Raw genomic sequence first — 21,520 nt, forward strand, 5'->3', positions numbered from 1 at the left:
GTAACAAAAAAAAATGGTTATAAACAAAGTTTTACAAGTGAAAAAGCTGGTTTATTTATCAAATGTTTTTGTACACAAGAATAAAGAACACAAAGCCTGCACAAAACAAAAATCTACTAAGTGGGTGTGCCTAATCACACAATTCAATTAGAGTGTATCATCCATATCCACCTGTCAACATTATATACAGTAAGCCTCAACACAACCCTGTTTCTTTTATAAACCTGGCATATCAAAACTGAGGTCTTTAAAAGAATTAGGAAATAATTGCTACGATGATTTTTATAGCAGCTTATAAATAAATATTTATCCTTTCATTTCATTGCTAGCTACCAAAATATCATGCAACAGAAATTCTTGTACTTCCATATTTTCCTTAAAACTATTAAGTCAATTTTATACCTTCAGCAGTACTTTAATAACCATTATAAAATTTAATTAGATATTTTTAATTGAAATCTTTAAACTAGTTGAATATATTCTTAAAAAGTACATATATATAATATGTAAAATTCTGAAGAGTTAATTCCAAATGTAAAACATGTCAAATTCTTAGTTCCAAAGGATAAATGCTTCTATAATAGAATAATGCTTCATGAGACCTTAGAACACCTCTAAGTGGCATTTCAGAACAATTATTCCGGAACATTCATGCTCACTCTTTGTGAATAAATACCAAGTTCAATTTGCAAAAAATTAAATCAAGAATATTTATCTAACTTGAGAGTCATGTTGAAAAGATACTTAATGTTAATAGCCATAGATAAAATTATTACCAGGAGCTGCACAGAATAGATAATAAATGTTAGCTATTTATATTATTTTAATTTATACTTAAGATTTCTTCTTTGTAAAGCAAGATCTCTTCCAAATTTTAAGACCTCTAAGTTCTACAAAACTGCCAAGTTTTATGCTTGTTTGTTTTGAAAGGCTGTTAGAACACGGTATCAGGAGACTGCCCACCAGGGGAACACACACCCTTGATTTCAGCAGGACCTCTCACCAGCGCTTTTGTGAAATCTCTAGGGAAAACCCAGAGACATGTTGATTTGATGGCACCATTAGTAGGTGAAATCATAACCGGCTGAAACTCAGGAGACCCTTACCAAACAGGAAGGAGATTCTCTGCTAAGACGGCTTAGCCCTCGGGCTCTACTAGGCAATTCTACTAACTACTAGAATATGGATTGACATTATGACATTCAGATTTACTGAGGATGTGGCATTAATTTCTTCAGATTAATTTCAGAATAACTGTGAAGTTTTCAAAAGAAAGACAAATTTCCTTTTTTTTTTTTTTGTTCTTTACTTTTCATTCAAATTGCATTAAATCTACATGTTAATTTAGGGACAAATAACATCTTCGTATTATTCAATCTTTCCAACATCCAATGTTAATTTAAATTTATTAAGAAACATAAATCTCTCAAATTTAATGTCATACTGTAGGCTTCCTAATATTTAACAAATATGCTTTATCTGCTTGCTTCTTTGGTCAAGTGAAAGAAGAGTTATCAAATCTGGAACATAATATCCAACACTGTGTGATCAAACGTGAAGAATAAGGTAGATCTGGTCTCTGTTGTTCCCAAAACTAAAAATTAAAATCAACACATGAAAGTTTTGAAAAGACAGATAATCTCAGTAAAACTGGTGGCAAAGCACTAGAGGAAAACGATGATGGTAAAGACACCGATTTCGCCTTTTAATAAAGCGATATGAGAACAGATTCGGATGTAAATTAGAAGAACAGCAGCAGGAATGAAAAGGAAAAGAATGAATCAAGGTGACTCTGAAGTAAATGCTCTAAGGGAAGAAACGAGAACGGTGATATGCCACTAACTGAGAAAGGAAGCACAAGAGAACAGGTTTTTTCAGGGGAATATTGGAATGAACCTTGAGTCCGCGGGGTCGGCAGTACCCCTGGGATATGCGTAACAGTTGGGCAAGAGACGCGTAGCCATGCACTTGGGGCTCATTCAAATTGAGGTGACAGTTGAAACTTTTGAAGGTGATGAAATAACCTGAGGCTACTTCCATTTTAAGAGATACCACTGAATTTAAGTTATTGACACAGCTTTGCATCAATAAATTATAGATTTTTGGAGAAAATAAACTGTGGCAGAAAACTGAGGAGAAAATTAAATAGCATTAGTGACATTTATAAGACAAAAGGTAAGAAGAAGTAAAAGCAGAACAAAACAGGATGCAACAACAAAAAAATCGCAGTGTCGTGGTTACTGAGTATAGGCTAATATCTCTTAACAGAGAAATATGTATATGCATCCATTTACAGCTATACATGAAACAGACGTATGTGGTCAAGTCTATCAATCAGAATCTAGCTACTTCCCAGCTTTGGTCTAGACACTTGGCTTTACTCTAGTACTTGATGTCTAAGCATCTTTATTGATGATGTGTTTTTACATTAAGAGCTACATGAAAAATTTATATAAGTTATTTAGACTGAAATATAAGCATTTCATTAGCAAATAAAATATCTAAGAAAAACAAAAGCTACCACATCTAAAGGTTTTTGCCACCAATTAAACGTTTTCCTTTTCTGTTCAACTAATCAACCCTCAATGGACATTATAAATCTAACTTATTAATTGGATGCTTGGAGCCCCTATGTAAATGTTGACTTCTCAATTATAAAACACAATGGGAAATTTGTTAAGCTGAATATTAGAATATTTTCCAAATGACTCATGTCAAAATATTTATACAGTACATACAAAAATTTTAGTTTTATTTTTAATGCAACTAATAAAAGAATGAGTTCAAAAAGGAAACAGAAATTTTGACATTTCAATAAGAAGTCTATACAAGTAAATACATGTTGTAAAACATACCATGTGATCATGACACACAGAATAAACACCAAAGGAACATTGTATCATAGTGACTTCAAAGAAAAACCGTATCAGTAGCCAGAAAACTTACCTTAACTTCTCATTGTGCATCAACATCTTTTAAAGAACATGTGATCAGTTGATAGCACATATTTCTGCATCATTTACGTTTCCAGAATGCTTCTCTGTAACACTACAGCACCTTGAAGACTTAACCCAAGTCAACTCAATAAGAAGCTGAGTGTGCACATGGCCTAAGCATAAATGGTCGCATCTGAACAGGTTGTGTCAATGACAGTCGGCTTGTAACTTTTCAACAGTCCCCATCAGTGTCTGCCAGGCCAGTGCACAAAGCAACGCATTACCAGCCTGAGTGGTCTTAGCCTTGTCAGAAACAGCAGTTGGATGCCAGATGCCTCTTTTTCTTACTGCTTTTCACTGAATCTAATGGGTTCATCTAATATATTTTGAGAAAAATATGAAGGTATGTTCAACAAATGATATGATATCTACATGTCTACACGGTGACCTCATTTATCACATTCCTTCCTGCAAAATTCTTGTTTCATGGTGATTTATGAAGTGTTTCAATATATCTAACCTATTAAATTATTAAACTGCTGTTTTCCAAAACTATCTAATAAAGAATAACATGAAAGGAATATAAGAGTGCCTTCTTAGTATAACACTAAAAATTATATGAAGATTAAGCATTCTATTCAAATAGTAATATTAAGCCAACTAAATCACTGTAATTTAAAATAAAACATAAAAATTAGATGTAACTAATTAGTATATTCATATTAAATCCAAAAATGCCAAATTAACTTAACATAAAAATTAATCTTAACTACAAAGAAACAGCCAAACATAAAATACTTAAAATCATTATTAATATTTTACATAACAAAAGATTGTAATATATTAAGTAATTATTTGCAATACTTATATATGGTTCCTTTTGTTTATTTGCTATGTGGAATGAATGAAAAACACATAAATAATTTCAGGAATTCAATGTTATTACTAAAGAATATGCCATAGTAAACCCAATGATAATTCCAAAGATACAATTAAGCCAAGCAAGTCCTGCCAATGGATGTTTTGACAATGATGTGCCTAAGCACGGATCTCTCTAAGTTTACCCTACGTGGAGTGCATTGAGCTTCTCGGACATAGCTGTTAATGATTTTCATCAAGTGTGGGGAGTTTCCAAGCCAATATTTCTTCCACATTTCTCTCTGTACCACCCCCGCTCCCCCAGAGCCCCCATCCTGTGTATGTGCATGTGATTTCACAGGTCTCCGAGGGTCTGTTCAGTTTTCTTTTTTTGTTCTCTCCCTCAGGTTGGGTAATTATGACTGACCTTTCTTTAAGTACACCGACTCTTTCTTTGGCCAGTTCAAATCTGTTGAGCCCTTCTAGTGAATCTGTCATGTTAGTTTTTGTAATTTTCAATTGCAGAATTTCTAGTCCATCCTTTTTTTTAAAGTAATTTCCATCTCTAGTGATATTCTCTATTTGTTGAGAAATCACTCTCATACTTTTCTCTAATTCTTTATTTAGAGTACTTTATCCTTTAGTTATCTGAACAGATTTATAACAGCTGATTTAAGGTCTTTGTCTTGTAAGGCCAACAGCTGGGCTTCCTTAAGGGCAGTTTCTATTGACTGGTTTTATTGCTTTGTATCAACCATACTTCCCTGTTTCTTTGCATGTATCACTATTTTTTGTTTAAAAATGGATATTTTAACATAATGTGGCAATCCCAGGAATCAGGTTCTCCCCCCGGGTCTGTGTTGGTGACTCTCCTGAACATTCTGAAGTCTGGATTCCCTGTCCCCGGCTGTCACTCAGGCCTCCACCCAGCCCAGTGGTGAGCTAACAGCTGGGGCGAGACGGCGTAGCTGCAGTGAAGCCGCAAGCCTCCCACCCTCTGCCGTGCCGAGTCACACTTTCTACGCTCCCTCAATTTACAACCCTGCCTTCGCTTTCACTGGCAGGAACAGAAAACTAATACCCCTCTGCTCAGCCCAAAACAGGTTCTTAACATGGCTCAGAGGCCCTAGCTGATGTGCCTCCTGCCTACCTGTGTGGCTCATGGAATGCTTCTGCTCCCCTGATCAGCGTGTTCTGCCCTTGTGTGTCCCTAACTGGGCAAAGCCACCACTCCGTCGTGAACACACGGTGCCCTTGCCGCCATACCCACTGTACCCCCAAAGTGACTGAACTCGTTCTTTGGTCTTCAGCCTAAATGACACTGCTATGAAAGTCCTTCCCCACCCTCAATCTACATTATGTTTCTCCTTTCATACTTTTACACTTTCCCATAATAACCTGTAATTTTATTTCTTACTGTAGAGTAATTTGCAGTTATACATTAAATGTGTTTTTTAAAAAGTTTATCTCCTTCACCAGAATGTTAGCTGTGTAGAGAGAGGGACTTTTAGCTGACTATTAGGTCCCCACGACCATGGTCATGGTAGGGAGTCATTCATTTGTTCAACAGATATTCAGTGAAGGAATTATAAAATGAATTGAAAGAAAGGTCAAGTTAGGACATGAATGAAAGAAAGTGGGGAAGGAAGGTTCTGGTTGATACTTTTACTTACACTGAAAACAGAAATTCATAATATTTTACAGAGTTGAAGATTTTCTTTTAACAATTGCTAGGAATAACTAGACCTGATTTTCACCTTTAAATCATTGAAATTTATCATATATTCAATACTGTATCCAATCAAAATTCTATAAAGGTTATAGGAATGACAAAGTTTTAGAGTACTTTACAAATAAATTAAGATACAAGCACAAAAATGTATTACAATTCAACCATTAAAAATGATTCTAATACCAAGAAGGGAAAAAAACAAATTTGCAATACTGAAATACTTAAATGTAGCAATCTATTTAATAAATATTAAGCCTAGTTCTCAATAAAAACTGAGTGGTAAAAGTATTTTTATTTAAACTATCATGCATATTGTTTCCTTAAGATAAAATTCTAGAAGTAAAATTATTAGATGAATGGGGTGGACATATTTGTGCTCTAGAAATTGCAAATATTTACATTTTCCCTTCAGAATTATTCCTGATTTGTCTAATAAATTATGACACATGGCTGTTTCAATATGCATTTGATTATGAGCATAGTTATTTTTCCATATTTTTACTATACATTGTCTTTCTTTTGTTAGTTTTATGTTCAGTATTTTCCACATTTTTCTATTACTGTGATTTCTTCTTTTAATTGATCTGCAAGATTTATTTGGTATAATGAATGAGATAATATAAATTAATTTTTTTCCAAATGGTTACCCTCTCTGGTAACGCAAATAACATTTGCCAAATGATAAGTTCTGTTCCATTTGATTAGAAGCTTTGCTTAGAGTACATGGAATTCTCAAACATATTATAGCCTATTAAAATACTTTTTATGCCATATACCATATAACTATTTTTCTACCAGTACCACATTATCTTATTCTGTTAACTGTCAATTGTTAAAAGAATTATTTATTTATAAGTTCACCTAAATGTGAACTTCTTTCTTTTTATTAAGCTTAAACTGAAATAATTAATATAAAGCTTCTACATTATCTATGGAAGTTATTGACAAGTTTCTTACCCCTGCTTTAGCATATTTACTAATTAGCTATATTTTAAGGCTACTGTCAATACTCACTTGGCAAGTATCTACTGTTCCCACTACACGCTAGGCCCTGAGGATGTAACGGTGAACATGAGCCAGGGCTGCCCTCATACGACAGACATTCTAATCGAAGAAAGAGGATAATTATACCCACAGACTGCGGGCGTGCAAGCAGGGACCCACAGGGTGCTCTGACAGAGAGCGGTGGAAGCCGGGAGGAGCTGCTTCGCTACAGGAGCGACCTCTGACCTTTAAGCCCACTCCTGCAGAATGCGCATGAGCCAGGCACACAAAACAGAAGGAAAGGAGCGAGCCCAAAACCAGGAACAACCTGCAAAGATCCTGAGGGAGGAGAGGCCTGGCATGAGACAAAAACGAAAAGCCAGAGTGACTGTGCACGGCTCATAAGAGGAAGAACGGGACCCAGGTGGGGAGGTAGTCAGGGGTCAGGTGATCCAGGGCCCTTGTGAAATTTTACCCTAAATCCTATGAGAAAGTTTTCAGTTAAGAAGGGACATAACTGATTTGTGTTTTCAAATAACCACTATGGCAGCTGCACAGTAAAAAGCAGAATAAAGGTTAACATAAGAGGTCAGAAAACCATTTTAGAGAAAACTAAAGAGGTGCAGCTAAATTAGATCCAGAGAAGTCCTGCCAACACTGGTGTTCTGGTTTGCTAAAGCTGCCTTTACACAAAATACCAAAAATGGTTTGGCTCTTATAAAAGGGATTTATTAGGTTACAAATTTACAGTTCTAAGGACATAAAAGTGTCCAAACTAAGGCATCAACAAGAGGATACCTTCACTGAAGGATGGCCAATGGTGTCCAGAACCCCTCTGTCAGCTGGGAAGGCATGTGGCTTGCATCTGCTGGTCCTTTGCTCCCAGGTTGCGTTTCAAAACATCTGTCTCCAAAATGTCTCTGGGCTTCTGTCTCTCTTAGCTTCTCTCAGTTCTCTGCTTGGTTTTCCTGGGGCAATACTCTCTAAGCATCTGGGAGTCCTCTCTTAGCTTCTCCTGGGCAAACTCTGGGCTTCATCTCTTAGCTTAGCATCTCCAAACGTCCTTCTGTCTGCAGCTCCAAGCATCTCCAAGTATCTAGGTCTGTGTAGGCTCTTAGCTTCTCCCAGGGGCAAACTCTGGATTACATATTTTAGCTTCTTTCCAAAATGTCTCTCTCAGCTCACCTGAGCTCCTCACAATTCTTCCAGAATCTTTCCCTTATCCATTTAAAAAGCCGTTTCAACATGTTTGGTATTTGCACACTCAACAGCACCCCACTTCCCTGGTAGCAAAATCTGTTCCAGTTTGCTAAAGCTGCCGTTACACAAAATACCAGAAATGGATTAGCTTTTATAAAGGGGGTTTATTAGGTTATAAGTTTACAGTTCTAAGGCCATAAAAGTGTCCAAATGAAGGCATCAACAAGAGGAACCTTCAATGAAGAAAGGCCAATGGCATCTGGAACACCTCTGGCAGCTGGGAAGGCACATGGCTGGCATCTACTGGTCCTTTGCTCCTGGGTTCTGGTTTCAAAATGGCTTTCTCCAAAATGTCTCTGGGCTTCTGTCTCTCCTAGCTTCTCTCTCTCAGCCTCTGTGCATCCTTGCTTGTTTTACCAGGGCGTTTCTCTCTTAAGCATCTCAGAGTCTTCTCCTAGCTTCTCCGGGGGCAAACTCCGTACTTCATCTCTTAGCTTAGCATCTCCAAATATCTTTCTCTCTGCATCCTCAAGCGTCTCCAAGCGTCTCCAAGCATCTGGTTCTGTGTTGGCTCTTAGCTTCTCCCGAGGGCAAACTCTGGATTACACATCGTGGCTTCTCTCCAAAATGTCTCTCTCAGCTTTCTCTGAGCTCCTTGTTTCCATGAGCTGTCTTAAGGACTCCAGTAATCTAATGAAACCCACCCTGAATGAGCAGGGTCTACATCTCCATGGAAATAATTTAATAAAAGTCTACCCACAGTTGGGTGAGTCACATCTCCATGGAAACACTCAATCAAAAGGTCCCACCCAATAAGACTGGATTCAAAGATCATGGCTCTTCTGGGGTCCCTAACAGTTTTAAACCGGCACTACAGATTAAGCCATTTTGAAGAAAACTTACCTAATGACAGGAGAAAAATACACTAGTAATACACTAGTCTAACACTAGTGGAAAATGGGAGACCAGAAGACCAGTGAGGAGTTACTGCAATATTCCAGGAAGGGATGACATGAATGTGAACTGAAAGTCTACTAGGATTAAAAATAAGAGAGACTAGAGAGCTAGTTCCAAATAAACACACAAACAAACAAACAAACAAACAAAAGGGCTTAATCATGAACAGAAAGAGAGAGAGCAGGGGGAGAGGGAGAAGGGAGTGGAAAAGAGCCCAGGCCGTGCTTCTCAAATGACCCGTGACAATGGGCCTCTTTTGATTTCCCCCAATCCATCTTGGACCTATACTTTTGGAAAATACAATGAAAATGAATTACTGAAAATATACAATTTTTTAAAAGTATACTAAAAAAATCCATTTAAGTCTTTATTATTCAACTAGACATAAAACTAAATTTCAAAAAATAAAATCAGAACAAATATAACATAGGGAAAAGAAAATAATCACAAGAACCACCCATGCTGCTCACTGCGAGTGCATACACAGGTGATTACTGTAACAGACAACACTGTAACTGTAACTTTTCTTCATTACGCAATCATAGTTAAACAGAAAGTTTCATGTAAAATGCAATTCTCCTAAACCGATGCTTATTAAAGACATTTTAAACACACACTGAGCATACAAATATTTTTAAATACTGGAAATATGTATAGAAATATTTAAATATAGTAATACTTACAGTTTACACTGTGAAAACTAGCTTTTGGTTTCAATTATCTCAATTGAACTGATAAAAGTGAGGAATAATGTATATCCAACCTGTTTTATTTTAATGACACCCATCTTGGAGAAAGACGTGTCACAGAGGAAGGGTAACTGATGGAACACAAGCTCAGAGAACTCAGGATATTCATTTCAAACTTTCACCCAAACTGAAGTTCATCAATAGCCATTCCCAGCAATTTATAATTAAATCATTTTTAATGAAATAAACCAACTCCAGATCCATGAACTTCTCACGTATGGATCTTCTTTTAATGGAAATTAAAACATAAAATATTCTATTCTATTAAATCCATAAAGTGATAGGTGACATTTTGTAACAATGTACAATACTGCGGTCATCACTGACGATCAAGATACTCCATTGATAATTATTACCAAACTGACCTGTCACAGAAACTGTGTGCTTCTAAGACCGCAACTTTTGTTTTTGTCCTTTGATCTCATCAGCCACTGAAAAACATGTTGCAACCCTTCCCTGCATGGAAGTACTAACCTCATAAATAGTTTAGATGTTTGAATAAAAAGACTGTCCAATTAATCTTTAAAGAGTGGAATCAAAATAGATTTTTAACCAGTAGAAACCCTAAGAGTTCACTCTGTAACTCCAACATCAATAGAATTGTCCCCTCAATAACCACAGAACCACAGAACACAGTAAGTTATTTATGATCAGTTTCCCTAGTATCACATACTAAGTACAACAGGAAATTTACCACCTTAGCCTTAAAGTAATTCCAGATTATTACTATGGCACCAAGACCAGTGCTCAGTTCAGTAACACTTGTCACAGAAGGCGTTCTTGGTGAAGGAAGCGGGCATCGACACTGCCCTGGGCTCCTTAGTCAGGTGGCCACTCCAGAGTATCTTCCCGTCACTGCAGCTGAGCCATCGGAACACGTCCTGCAGAAAGCAGCTCCAAACCACAGGCCTGGACAGCATTACCGTTCCTACTTTATTCAGTTCAGAGCTCACTGTATTTGTCAGCAATGAAGTAGAAAAAAAGACTGTTCTTCATTTTGCCATGATATACAAAGGTTGTAATTTTATTAAAAAAAAAAAAATCTGCGCATTCCTCAAGTTTTAAGGAAAAACACTTTACTAGCTTTACCTATGAGAATTCCATATCATTCACCATAAACTGAACACATGGAACTACTGAATTATGACTATCACTCATCTACTTTCTCAGCTTCATATACTCAAACAAACGTCACGGATTAAGTCCGTCACTAATGCCTCTGCAACTGTACATGGGTTTTCAATCTTGGCAAAGGGAAATCCTGCCTTAGGAGAAGCCCACAACTCTCTGATATTTATACATGAAATACTGAACTCTTCATTCTTATTGTAGATCCAAGTTTCCCTCTCTTTCCTTTTCCTATTGCCTGAAGAACTTCCTTTGTATTTCTTGTAGTGCAGGTCTCCTGGAGACAGAATTTCTCACTTTGTCTTAAGGGGTTCTTTGCCATAAATTTGTACAGGTATTTTTATTAGATATACAGTTCTAGATTGACATCATTGCCTGTATCGCACAGTATCTGAAGAGAAATCTGTAGACAATCTTAAGGAGTCCCCCCACCCCCGGCTACTTTTACGATTTCTTCTCTATCTTTGCAGCAATTTTATCATGATGTTACTTGTCCTCTTCATGGTGTATATCTTGCCTGAGTTCTGGTGAGATGATTGGATCTGTGGCTTAACAGTTCTTATCAGCTATGGCCACGATTTCATCCTCCTTTCAGAGTCCAATTACACCTATGTTAATTGCTTGATATTGCCCTGTGGGCCACTGGGTCTTCTATTTCTGCATAACAAAATACCACAACTTTAGTGGCTTAAAACGGCACCCGTTTGTGAGCTCGAAGTTCTCTAGGTCAGAAGTCCAGCACAGCATCACTGGTTCTCTGCTGAGACTGAAACCACGCTGTCACCCAGATCACAGCCTCTGGACCTCAGTGTCACCTTCCCAGCTCATGCCAGTTTGGCAGAATTTAGCTCCTTATCATTATAGAATGATCACCTCCCACTTTCTTGTTGGCTGTCAGCCAGGCAAAGCACTAAGCTCCATCAAGATGCTCCCAGGTCCTTGCTCAGGGCCATCTCTGTCACAGCCATGAAGAACCACCCTCACAGCAAGTCTCTCACACTCGATCTCTCCGACTTCCTGCTCAGCCACGAGACAGACACAGCTCTTTTGAAAGGGTTCATGCGCAAAGTCAGACCCACTTGGATTATCACATTTCTTAAAATAATTTTGCTGTATTAACATCACCTAGTCACAGGAGTAAAGTCTGTCATATCCCTGGTCCTAGAAATTACGCAGGGCGTGTGTGATGGTTGGGTTCGTGTGTCAACTTGGCCAGGTGATGGTGTCCAGGTTTCTGGTCAAGCAAGCACTGGCCCAACAAACAGTTACTGCAAGGACATTTTGTGGCTGGTTAATAAACCAGAAGCCTGGTTATTAAATCATCAGTCATTGACTGCATCTGTGGCCGATTACATCTACAATCAGTTAAGGGAGTGTCTTCCTCAATGAGAAAATCCAATTAGCTGGATTTAAACCAATCAGCTGAGGACTTTTAAGGGAGAAGAGAGAACTTTCATTTCTGCTTCAGCCAGTCAGCCCTTCCTGGGTAGTTCATCGAAGACCTTCATCAGAGTTGCCGGCTCACGATCTGCCCTACAGAATTTGGACTTGGGCATCCCCACAGTTGTGTGAGGCACTTATAAATCTCATATTTACAGATATTTCCTATTGTTTCTGTTTCCCTAGAGAATCCTGACTAATATAGACTGGAAACAGGAGAGGCTGGCTGTTTCTCGAAAGTTATGTGCAGAGGATAGTAAAATCCTAAGGGACTGTGTTGTGATTCTCCTATAGGAGCCTGCCAAAGGCTCCAAATAGCATCTCTATTTGCCACTAACACTTCCAGCACCATTGGGTCAGCTGGATCATATGGTCCAAGAGGCAGAGCAGCTTGCACAGCAGCCTGGACCTGTCACAGAGCCTCATCTTGCTCCAGTCCCCACTCAAAACTAGAAGCTTTTCCGGTCACTCGGTAAATGGGCCAGAGTAGCACACCCAAACGAGGAATATGATGTCTCCAAATTCCAAAGAGGCCAACTAGGCATTGTGCCCCTTTTTTGGTCATAGGAGGGGCCAGATGCAACAGCTTAGCTTTCACCTTGGAAGGGATATCTCAACATGCCCCACCTAGAAATTTTACTGAGGCGGAAGGCCCCTATATTTTTGTTGGATTTATCTCCCATCCTCTGACATGCAAATACCTATCAATAAGTCTAGACTAGTTGCTACTTCTTGCTCACTAGGTCCAATCAACATGATATGATCAATACAATGGACCAGTGTGACATCTTGCGGGAGGGAGAAAGGGTTAAGAACCCTGTGGACAAGATTATGACATAGGGCTGGAGAGTTATACAACCCTGAAGTAGCACAGTGAAGGTATACTGCTAGGCTTGCCAGCAAAAAGCAAACTGTTTCTATAACAACTGTTGAGGAAAAAGCATTTGCCAGATCAATAGCTGTATACCAGGTACCAGGGGACGTGTTGATTTGCTCAAGCAATGATACCACATCTGGAACAGCAGCTGCAACTGAAGTCACCACCTGGTTAAGCTTATGATAATCCACAGTCATCCTCCAAGACCCATCTGTTTTCTGCACAGGCCAAATAGGAGAGTTGAATGGGGATGTGGTGGGAATCACCACCCCTGCATCCTTCTAGTCCTTAAGAGTGGCATTAATCTCTGCAATCCCTCCAGGAATCCAGTATTACTCTGATTTACTATTTTGCTAGGTAGGGACAGTTCTAGCGGCTTCTACTTGGCCTTTCCCACCATAATAGCCCTCACTCCAGGAGTCAGGGAACCAATGTGAGGATTCTGCCAGTTGCTGAGTATGTCTATTCTTTAAATTTCTGGCAGTGTAACAGGGTTCTTCCCCAAGTGTACCCGGCCTTCCCAACATTCAAGGGGCTCTGGGTCTGTACACTGTCTCAAGTCTGGGAATTGATTAAGGGGCCTTGACTCTCTGTTTCTGTAATTCAGGTTAGACTTCTGTTCACTTGATCTACAATTCTGCTTATACAGATCAAACAGGAATTTAATAGACTGCCCATTTATTTTACTGCTGGGTCTACTATGCCCATGATCTACTAGCCAGTGCTGTAAGTCTCTACAAGTCAGATTATTTTGACTCCTGCTTTGAGTTTTCTGCCCATTATGATAGCCACGCCCACCTTGTCTTTAGCAATTAACTGCAGCCACCTGGCTTCTGCCGACTGAGGATCTGATTATCCCCAATGTGTTTAAGCTCAGTGACAGCAGTTCCCACAGTAACAGGTGACCTAAAGAGAAGGGCGACTACAGAGCTCTTCAGGGATGATGGAGCTAGTCTCACAAATTTACAGTCCTGGTAAAAGGTGTGTCCTCTCGAAATTCCTGGCGTGTGTGAGCAGGTCTTCCATGATAAATCCACTCTAACATTTCAATCTCTCTAAGCCTTTGAATCCCCTCCTCCACATTATACCAGGGCAGTTCTGGCATTTCAACATCCGGTAATGCCAGCCACCTTTTGATCCATGTTTCAGCCAACCACCCAAACTAAGTGTTAATGCCCTTTCTAACCCCATCAAGCTATAACACTGAATGCAGACTCTCTGCTTAGTGGGCCCGTATCAGTAAATTCAGCCTGATCCAACTTTATATTCCTTCCACCATTATCCCACACCCTTAATATCCATTCCCACATATATTTCCCTGATTTCTGTGTCTATAAATTGGAAAACTCATGCAGTTCTTTTAGAGTATAGCGTACTTCCTCATGGGTCACACTCTGTACTCACCCTTCAGGGCCTGTTGGTACTTTAGTCCAGTTATAGGTCTAGAAGAAAGGAGTGGGGGTGGGGTGGGTCATGATCAGAATTAGAACTATCCTTCAAGCCAATTACTTCAGGACATTCCGTTGCAGGTTCATCCTATGAAACAGGATTAATCTCTCCAGACAGAGGAGTAAGGGCTGTTTCTTCAAGGGAGGTGATTACAGGTTTAGCAGGCACTGAAGGGTTAATCTCTTTAGGTGGAGTTTGGGTGGCAGGCTCCTCAGGGCAGACTGGAGGTCAGGAAGCTGTGTCCTTAAGGCAGACTGGAGGTAGTGAAGCTGTTTCCTCAAAGCAGGCGGGAGGCTGGGTAGCTGACTCCTCAGGGCAGGCTGAAGGGGTAGGGGTTGGGGTGAGGGGGAAGTGCTGTTTCCTCAGGGCAGACCATTACAGATACGTCTAGCAAAGACTCAGCAGAATCCAGGATTCTAGTGTCTCCAATTCCATCATTATCAATCCATAGTCCCCATCCCAAGTTTCAGGATCCCATTCTTTTCCAATCAGTGCCTTTACTTTAACAGCACACACTCTGCGAGGTTGAGATTTTAGTTTACATTGTAAATCTGCTACTGGCACAATGAGACTCTGGGTCTGGTTTTCAGAGATCTCAAGTCTGTGGCTGCAGGATATAAGATTTTCTTTCAGGTACACACAGAAACCTTTACATCTTTCATACTGCATTTAAGTTGCAGATTTGAAGACTTCAGCTCATCTCTTTCTCTTATAACTGTATATCCAACGTCCAGCCAACATCATTATACCCCTTAACTCCAAAAAACTCTGTTAAATTGTGAAAAACACTGTCACCCAGAGCCTTGCCTCATACAAAAGTATGATTAGAAGAATTAGATGGAGATATTTGGCATATCTCTATCACCAACTCACACCATGGACTGTCAGTGCCCTCTTGATTATTGGAAATAAAGTCATTAGTGCTCTTGAATCTAATCAGAGTAGGAAACCAATTTAAAAGCCCATTTTAAGATTCTGTTTCTCAAGAACCACTCCCAGTCCAAGCTGTATTAGTTAGGGTTCTCTAGGGAAACAGAAGCAACAGGAGATATCTGTAAATATGAGATTTTATAAAAGTGTCTCATGCAACTGTGGGCTGTACAACCATAGGACAGGATGCATGAGTCCACAGTCCATAGACAGGCCGCGAGCTGACAATTCTGATGAAGGTCTTCAATGAACTCCTTAGGACAGGCTTGCTGGCTGAAGCAGAAATGAAAGTCCTCTCTTTTCCATTAAAAGTCTTTAGCTTTTAACAGCCATGAAATGTCCTTGCAGGAACAGTTAGGCCAGTACTTGCTTGACCAGACACCTGGGCACCATCACCTGGCCAAGCTGACACATGAACTGAACCATCACCGTGTGTAAATGGGAAAATCATGGGAGCCATCACAGAATCCTGCCTACCAGAATCTTTTGATCTGCAGTGTCTGATCTCTGGTAACCCACCTGGAGACACTACCATTTCAGATATTGTATCGCCCATCTCTAAAACTTCCAACTGGTTCTTGTTTTAGTATCTTCTAAGGCCATGAAAATGTCCAAATTAAGGCAGCAAGAGGTAGATACCTTCTTTGAGGAAAGGCCAATGGCATCTAGGGTTCCTGTGTCACATGGGAAGGCACATGGCGATGTCTACTGGTCCTTCTTCTCCTGGGTTCTAGTTTCAAACTGGCTCTGTCTCTCCAAAATATCTACGGGCATCTCTCTCTAAGTGTCTGAGCTCTGAGTTTCATCTGTCCTTTGTTGTCTCCTAAAGGACTCCAGCAAGGGGATTAACAGCTATCTTGAATGGACTGGGTCACATCTCCATGGAAACAACCTAATCAAAAGGTCCCACCCATGACAGGTCTGCTCCCACAAGACTGGATCAAAGGACACATAACAGATCCAAACCAGCAGAGATGCTTGGCAATGAACTCTAAATTGCACGGTGAAGGATTATTTTTCTCTATTTATATTCCTTTCTAAAGTGCTGGACTTCGTTTTGAGAGGAAGTTAACTAACTGACAGATCAGTGTGGTGCTTTCAAGAATTGTTTTTGAGCTTCTTCCAAGAGGGTTTAAAGCAGCCTTCACTTTAGGGCTAACTTAGCGCCACTGAAGGCCCCTGGATGGGAGTCCCTGGGGAACTGATTGACTGCCCTCGCTATGGATATTGATATGCATAGAATTAAGTGTCCTCAATTTTGCAGATTACATTTAAAGACAAGTAAAAGTTACACTGTGTTTCAATAGGCAGATATCATATCTCCATGAAACCTGAGGTGTCTACTTATTTATAAATAATTACATCATGAATATTTATTATATTAACAATTAGATGGCTTAGGAGACAAGGGCAGTGATTACCTTTATAAAATGAGTGGGGAAAGCTCTGCTCAGGAATCAGCTTGGCAAGGAATCCATGGTTCAAGCTGGGGTGAGGGACAGACGGTATGGCCACCACTGTGGAGAGAAGCGCGGAGTCAGACCTGAGCCAGCGTCCTGCAGCCTGGTCCCCTGGAGAGCCACACCCACCCCACCCAGCCGCAGTATGCAACAGCACTGGCAACAGAGACGGTGTCTCTGTGGGAAGGAAAGAGGTCAGGTACTAAGAGAAAGGAAATAATACACTCAGTACGGTAATTTAGCAACAGACACAGAGACTTACAAATGCAGGAGAGTCAGAACCAGAAGGTTCACTACTGTAACGCTCATTTATATGCCAGATATGAATGCAATGAAATGAAGAAAACGGGTTAACATGATAAATAGAAGAAAAAGGGTTGTTTAACATGATAAATAGAAGAAAAAGGGTTGTTTAACATGATAAACAGTCTTAACTGTGCTTTAAACATTGAAAAGACATGAACTGGAATGGCAGGAAGACAGTTAATTTGAAGAATAAAGTTAAAAGCAGAAGTGAACTGCAATGAAATGTTCTCATGTTTATGAGTCAAACATAAATATGGCATGCATGAGCAAAACACCATAGCTAAAACACAATCCCTATTGCCACAACACCAAGAAAAGGTTAAAGGAGAGATGATATATTATGGAAAATAAGATGCAGAGATGTAACCCACCACTGATTTCTACTGACTTTTTAAAATACCCACTTTATATGTAGATCAGATGCACTTATTTAGGAAAATCCATTTCAACTACAAAATCAATGCAATGGTACATGAACGAGACGTTGGGTTACTGAGGAAACACTACAAATAACAGAAAAAGAAGCCTGGCAGGAAATGAAGATGGAGGGAGGTTGCACGTGGTACTCAGTTATTAAAATAAGGAGAGAAAGTGCCTTTATGGTTTTCAAGCAAAGTAGGCAAAGCCAACAATGCAAGAACTCCTGCCACATTAGCTTCTCTGCAAACTAAAAGGATAACATAACTCACGATGGCTGTTTCCCGTAATGTCAAATTCTCACAAGTCTTTGATTTAGCTGAAGCGATTCTGGTAAAGATTACACAGTGTATGCTTGCTTATTCTAAATCTCTGGTAGAATATTTAGACACAGAAATAACTGCTTCCAGCCAAAAAAGGAAAAAAGGAAAGACAGGAAGAAAGGAAGGAGAGAGAGGTTGGAAGGGAGAAATAGAGACAAAAGAATCGTATCTCTGAGGTTGGCGATAAAGATTTATATTACTCTATCAGAACTTAATTTCATTTTTATGAAGATTAATAATCAATAAAAAATGACTTATTTGCATATTAAATTATAATAAATGAATAATCTGCATTCATAAATGGAACTATTAAAACCAAAGCTGTGCTAGCAAAATGAAAACATAGAAAATATGGAAATATCAGTCATATGTTTTTCTGAAATTAAATAGTATTAAATTGGCATTTATAGCCCAACTACTTTTGAATATTTGAGGGGATTATGAATAGGTCCAGTTTACATTTGGATATAAAAGTTAAAAAGAAAAAAGAGACGAATAATGGTAAAAACTCAAATAACTTAGAAAGTGATCAAGCACCTGTACTTGTTGGCGAATTGATTTCTTGCCTGACGTTCCGCCCTGGCTGGCTGCCAGTTCTCGCCGTCTCTCGCTGGGGCTCTAAAATGTCACGGTACTTGGAGACCATCAGAACCGAAATGAAGTAAACGACAGCCAGCGCTAGGAACTGCGCCTGCTTGCTGTCATCCTGTGCAAAACAAAACGGCAGTTTCGACACCCAAAAGCTGACACATTCATAACATTTTCAAATGAAGAAAATACTTTTTCTATGAAATGTATAAGAAAACATTCAATTTTGGTGGTTTATAAAATTCATTATGAACATATAAATAGGAACTTTTCATTTAATTAACATACTTTTATCAAATAATGAATGAAAGGGACCCAGTAGATAACATATTTTTTAATTCCCCATTTCTTAAATTTTTCATGACTAGTTTTTATGACAATATCCTAAATATCGGAATTTTCGCCTAGTCCTGACATCTCCAATTTCAATATGTAAAGCTTCTTTACAAGTACATAATCCCCTATAAAACCCATGGACACATCTTCACAGGATATGGAACTAAGGGAGACATAGGAGGTGCATTTACAATTATTTTTATCTTTTGTTGTCTGGTGTTGACTAACATGTTACTAGCTGAGTGGGAGACTACATGAGCACAAAATGGAGACACAAACAATGGGCAAAAATAAAATATGAATTTTCTACATGCTCAACATGAGCTGTGTGATAGGGCAGCACAAGTAAAAGCCAATCCAATCTTCAGCCACACTCACATAAAAAGAAGGAACTATTCTGCACCAGAAAAAAGGGTCTCTAAAACACTGCAAATAAGTTCCAAATTTCAAAAGCTCAATGACAAAAAGGAGTTTTTCCAGAGAAACACACCAAAGTAGTAAAAAATGAGAAAAGCATTCCATTTGCGAAATAGCTCAAAAAAAAAAAAAAAAAAAAAAAAATCCGAACAAAACAAAATAAAAACCAACCAACCAAAAAACAAACTAACTATTTTACCTGCAAACATAAAATTGAGGAGGAATGTAACATCTATCTTCAAATATTTAAGGATCGATCATATATAAGGGGGATTAGAGGTTTTTTTCTGGCCAAAGTAGGACCAAGAGATAATGGTTTTAGAATATAGACTTCATCTAACTGATAGATAACTTTATAATAAAACTGCTTCCCCAGAATAGAATGAGCCACATGTGATGCTGGGAGTCCTACCCAGAGAGCTGAGCTATCTATCTACTGGGGAAACCTTGATAAGAAGGGTAATTTCCACGGCCCCTCACACAATCTCCAAACTAAATTCTATTCAAGAAATCAAATGTAAATGGTCATAAGGCCTTCATATAAACTAGGTTAAATTGGTACATCAAACTAAAGCTGAAAGTAGTTATCATGGGCCCATAGAAAACAGGTAAAAAAATTAAATGGTAGAAATCAGGAAAGCAACATGCATTGAATTCTAGTAACTCTTACTAACAGGTGCTTTATATTAATTACTACATTTAAGCACAATGAGAATAAGATTTAGATTTTATATGCATTTGTCAGAAAAGAAACTAAAAAAGAAATATTTATTCATGATTTAATATCATTAAACAGAATTTGTGAAGTTAATGGGGAAAATTGCCAAAGTAGATCATTTTTTCCCCAAAAATACAAATTTTTTATTTCAAACTCTGTGGGTGACATTTTTTCTACAGATAGTTTCTTACAAAATGTTTAAAATGAATCCTCTTTGAATTACAATGCCAATACCAATATAAAGATGGTCAAAATCAAATATTTAAGCAGCTATTACAAAGGAAAATGAAGTGCAATTAAACTCAAAAAGATAATGACCAAGCATGCATTCAAGCTCAGCTGAAGTGGTGGAGTTTAGACTATAACAGCCCACAATACTTCTATTTCCACAACTCAAAACTCACAACCAGCAATTAGAAAGCATGCATCAAGTGTGTGTGGGATGGATGGATGGCTGGCTGGATGGATGGATGGACGGATGGACAGACAAGTATCAACTACAAAGCTGCAGAGCTGCAAATAACAGACACCATGAGCTACTGTAAAAGCCAAAAAAAAAAAAAAATTTCCCATATATATGGTATGAAAAAAAATGCCTTGCTATTTAAACCCAAGTCTGCACACCAACTGTTCTGCTAATTCCCATTCTGTCCTTGAAAATGAAGCACAGTGTCCACAGAGACAAAATACATGGAGAAGGATGGTTTGTTTACAAATTGTCTTGCCCAGGTATTTCATCATCATGAAGACACGAACTCTATGAGGACCCTCCCATCTGCTTAAAAGATGGGTCTCTCTATAATTCAATCCTGAATCTGTAATATAATTAACTGACCCTGAAATCCTTTAAAAATTTTAAAGATTCAATTAGGAAATAGAAAGCTTTCCAATTTAATTTTTAAAGATCAAAATTTAGTTCAGCCTATCTAATTTTTAGATTACCAAATTTTCCAGCTGCCACTACAGCTAGTATGCACTTACAGCAGCAAATCACCAGTCCTCAAAAGCTGTGAAAATCCCTAATCTCTAAAATTGTGTGTGTACATGTGTGTGCTCATTTATGTGAGTGTGTGGGTCTTACTAAGAAAACTATACACTTAAAAAGTAAAACAGCTGAGAAAGACTGGTGAGGGAAAAAAGCAACCATTTTCTACCTCAAGGTTATATTCTATCAATTATTTGATCTGTGGATATGTATAACTTACACACAAACACAGACACACCTATTTCCTTCAAAATCTAATTTTTATTAATACTTTTTTTTGGTTGGAGAAGTTGTAGGCTTATAGAAATATCATTCATAAAATATATAAAATACAGAGTCCCATATACCACCCTAGTATTAACACCTTGCCTTGGAGAGGTAGACTTGTTATAATTCATAGAAAAACATTTTTATAAAAGGTACTATTAGGTATAGTCTATCACTTACAATAGGGTTCATTGTGCTATACAGACCTACATTTTTTCTTTTATTATTAAATTATTTAAATAAATGTATATTATTCTAGTAATATTATATACAACCTAAAATTTTCCTCTTTTAACCACATTGGATCTCATTTGATTTATAAATAAAGGGCAACTAAAAATGACTACTGGTTCAGAAAAATTTCAAAAGCCAAGAAGAATTCTTAGCATAATAGCTACAAGTGACTCTAAAATACAATGAATTGTAAAACAGCTCCAAATTTCAGAGATTATTTAAACGTGAA

At 38.3% G+C, this 21,520-nt stretch overlaps 1 protein-coding gene across 7 annotated transcripts in view; it reads right to left on the bottom strand.

Moving 5' to 3' along the window:
- Positions 1-21,520, bottom strand: part of NBEA (neurobeachin) — a 637,956-nt gene that overhangs the window by 391,172 nt on the left and 225,264 nt on the right. For all 7 annotated transcript variants that reach the window (XM_037800588.1, XM_037800589.1, XM_037800586.1 and 4 more), the window contains exons 28-29: positions 18,284-18,452; positions 16,662-16,757 (exon numbers count right to left, since the gene is read on the bottom strand). In XM_037800588.1, coding sequence (XP_037656516.1) covers positions 16,662-16,757; positions 18,284-18,452 — 265 coding nt within the window. The remainder of the gene's footprint in view (positions 1-16,661; positions 16,758-18,283; positions 18,453-21,520) is intronic.

This window comes from Choloepus didactylus, chromosome 12 (assembly GCF_015220235.1).
Source record: "Choloepus didactylus isolate mChoDid1 chromosome 12, mChoDid1.pri, whole genome shotgun sequence".
Lineage (NCBI taxonomy): Eukaryota > Metazoa > Chordata > Mammalia > Pilosa > Megalonychidae > Choloepus > Choloepus didactylus.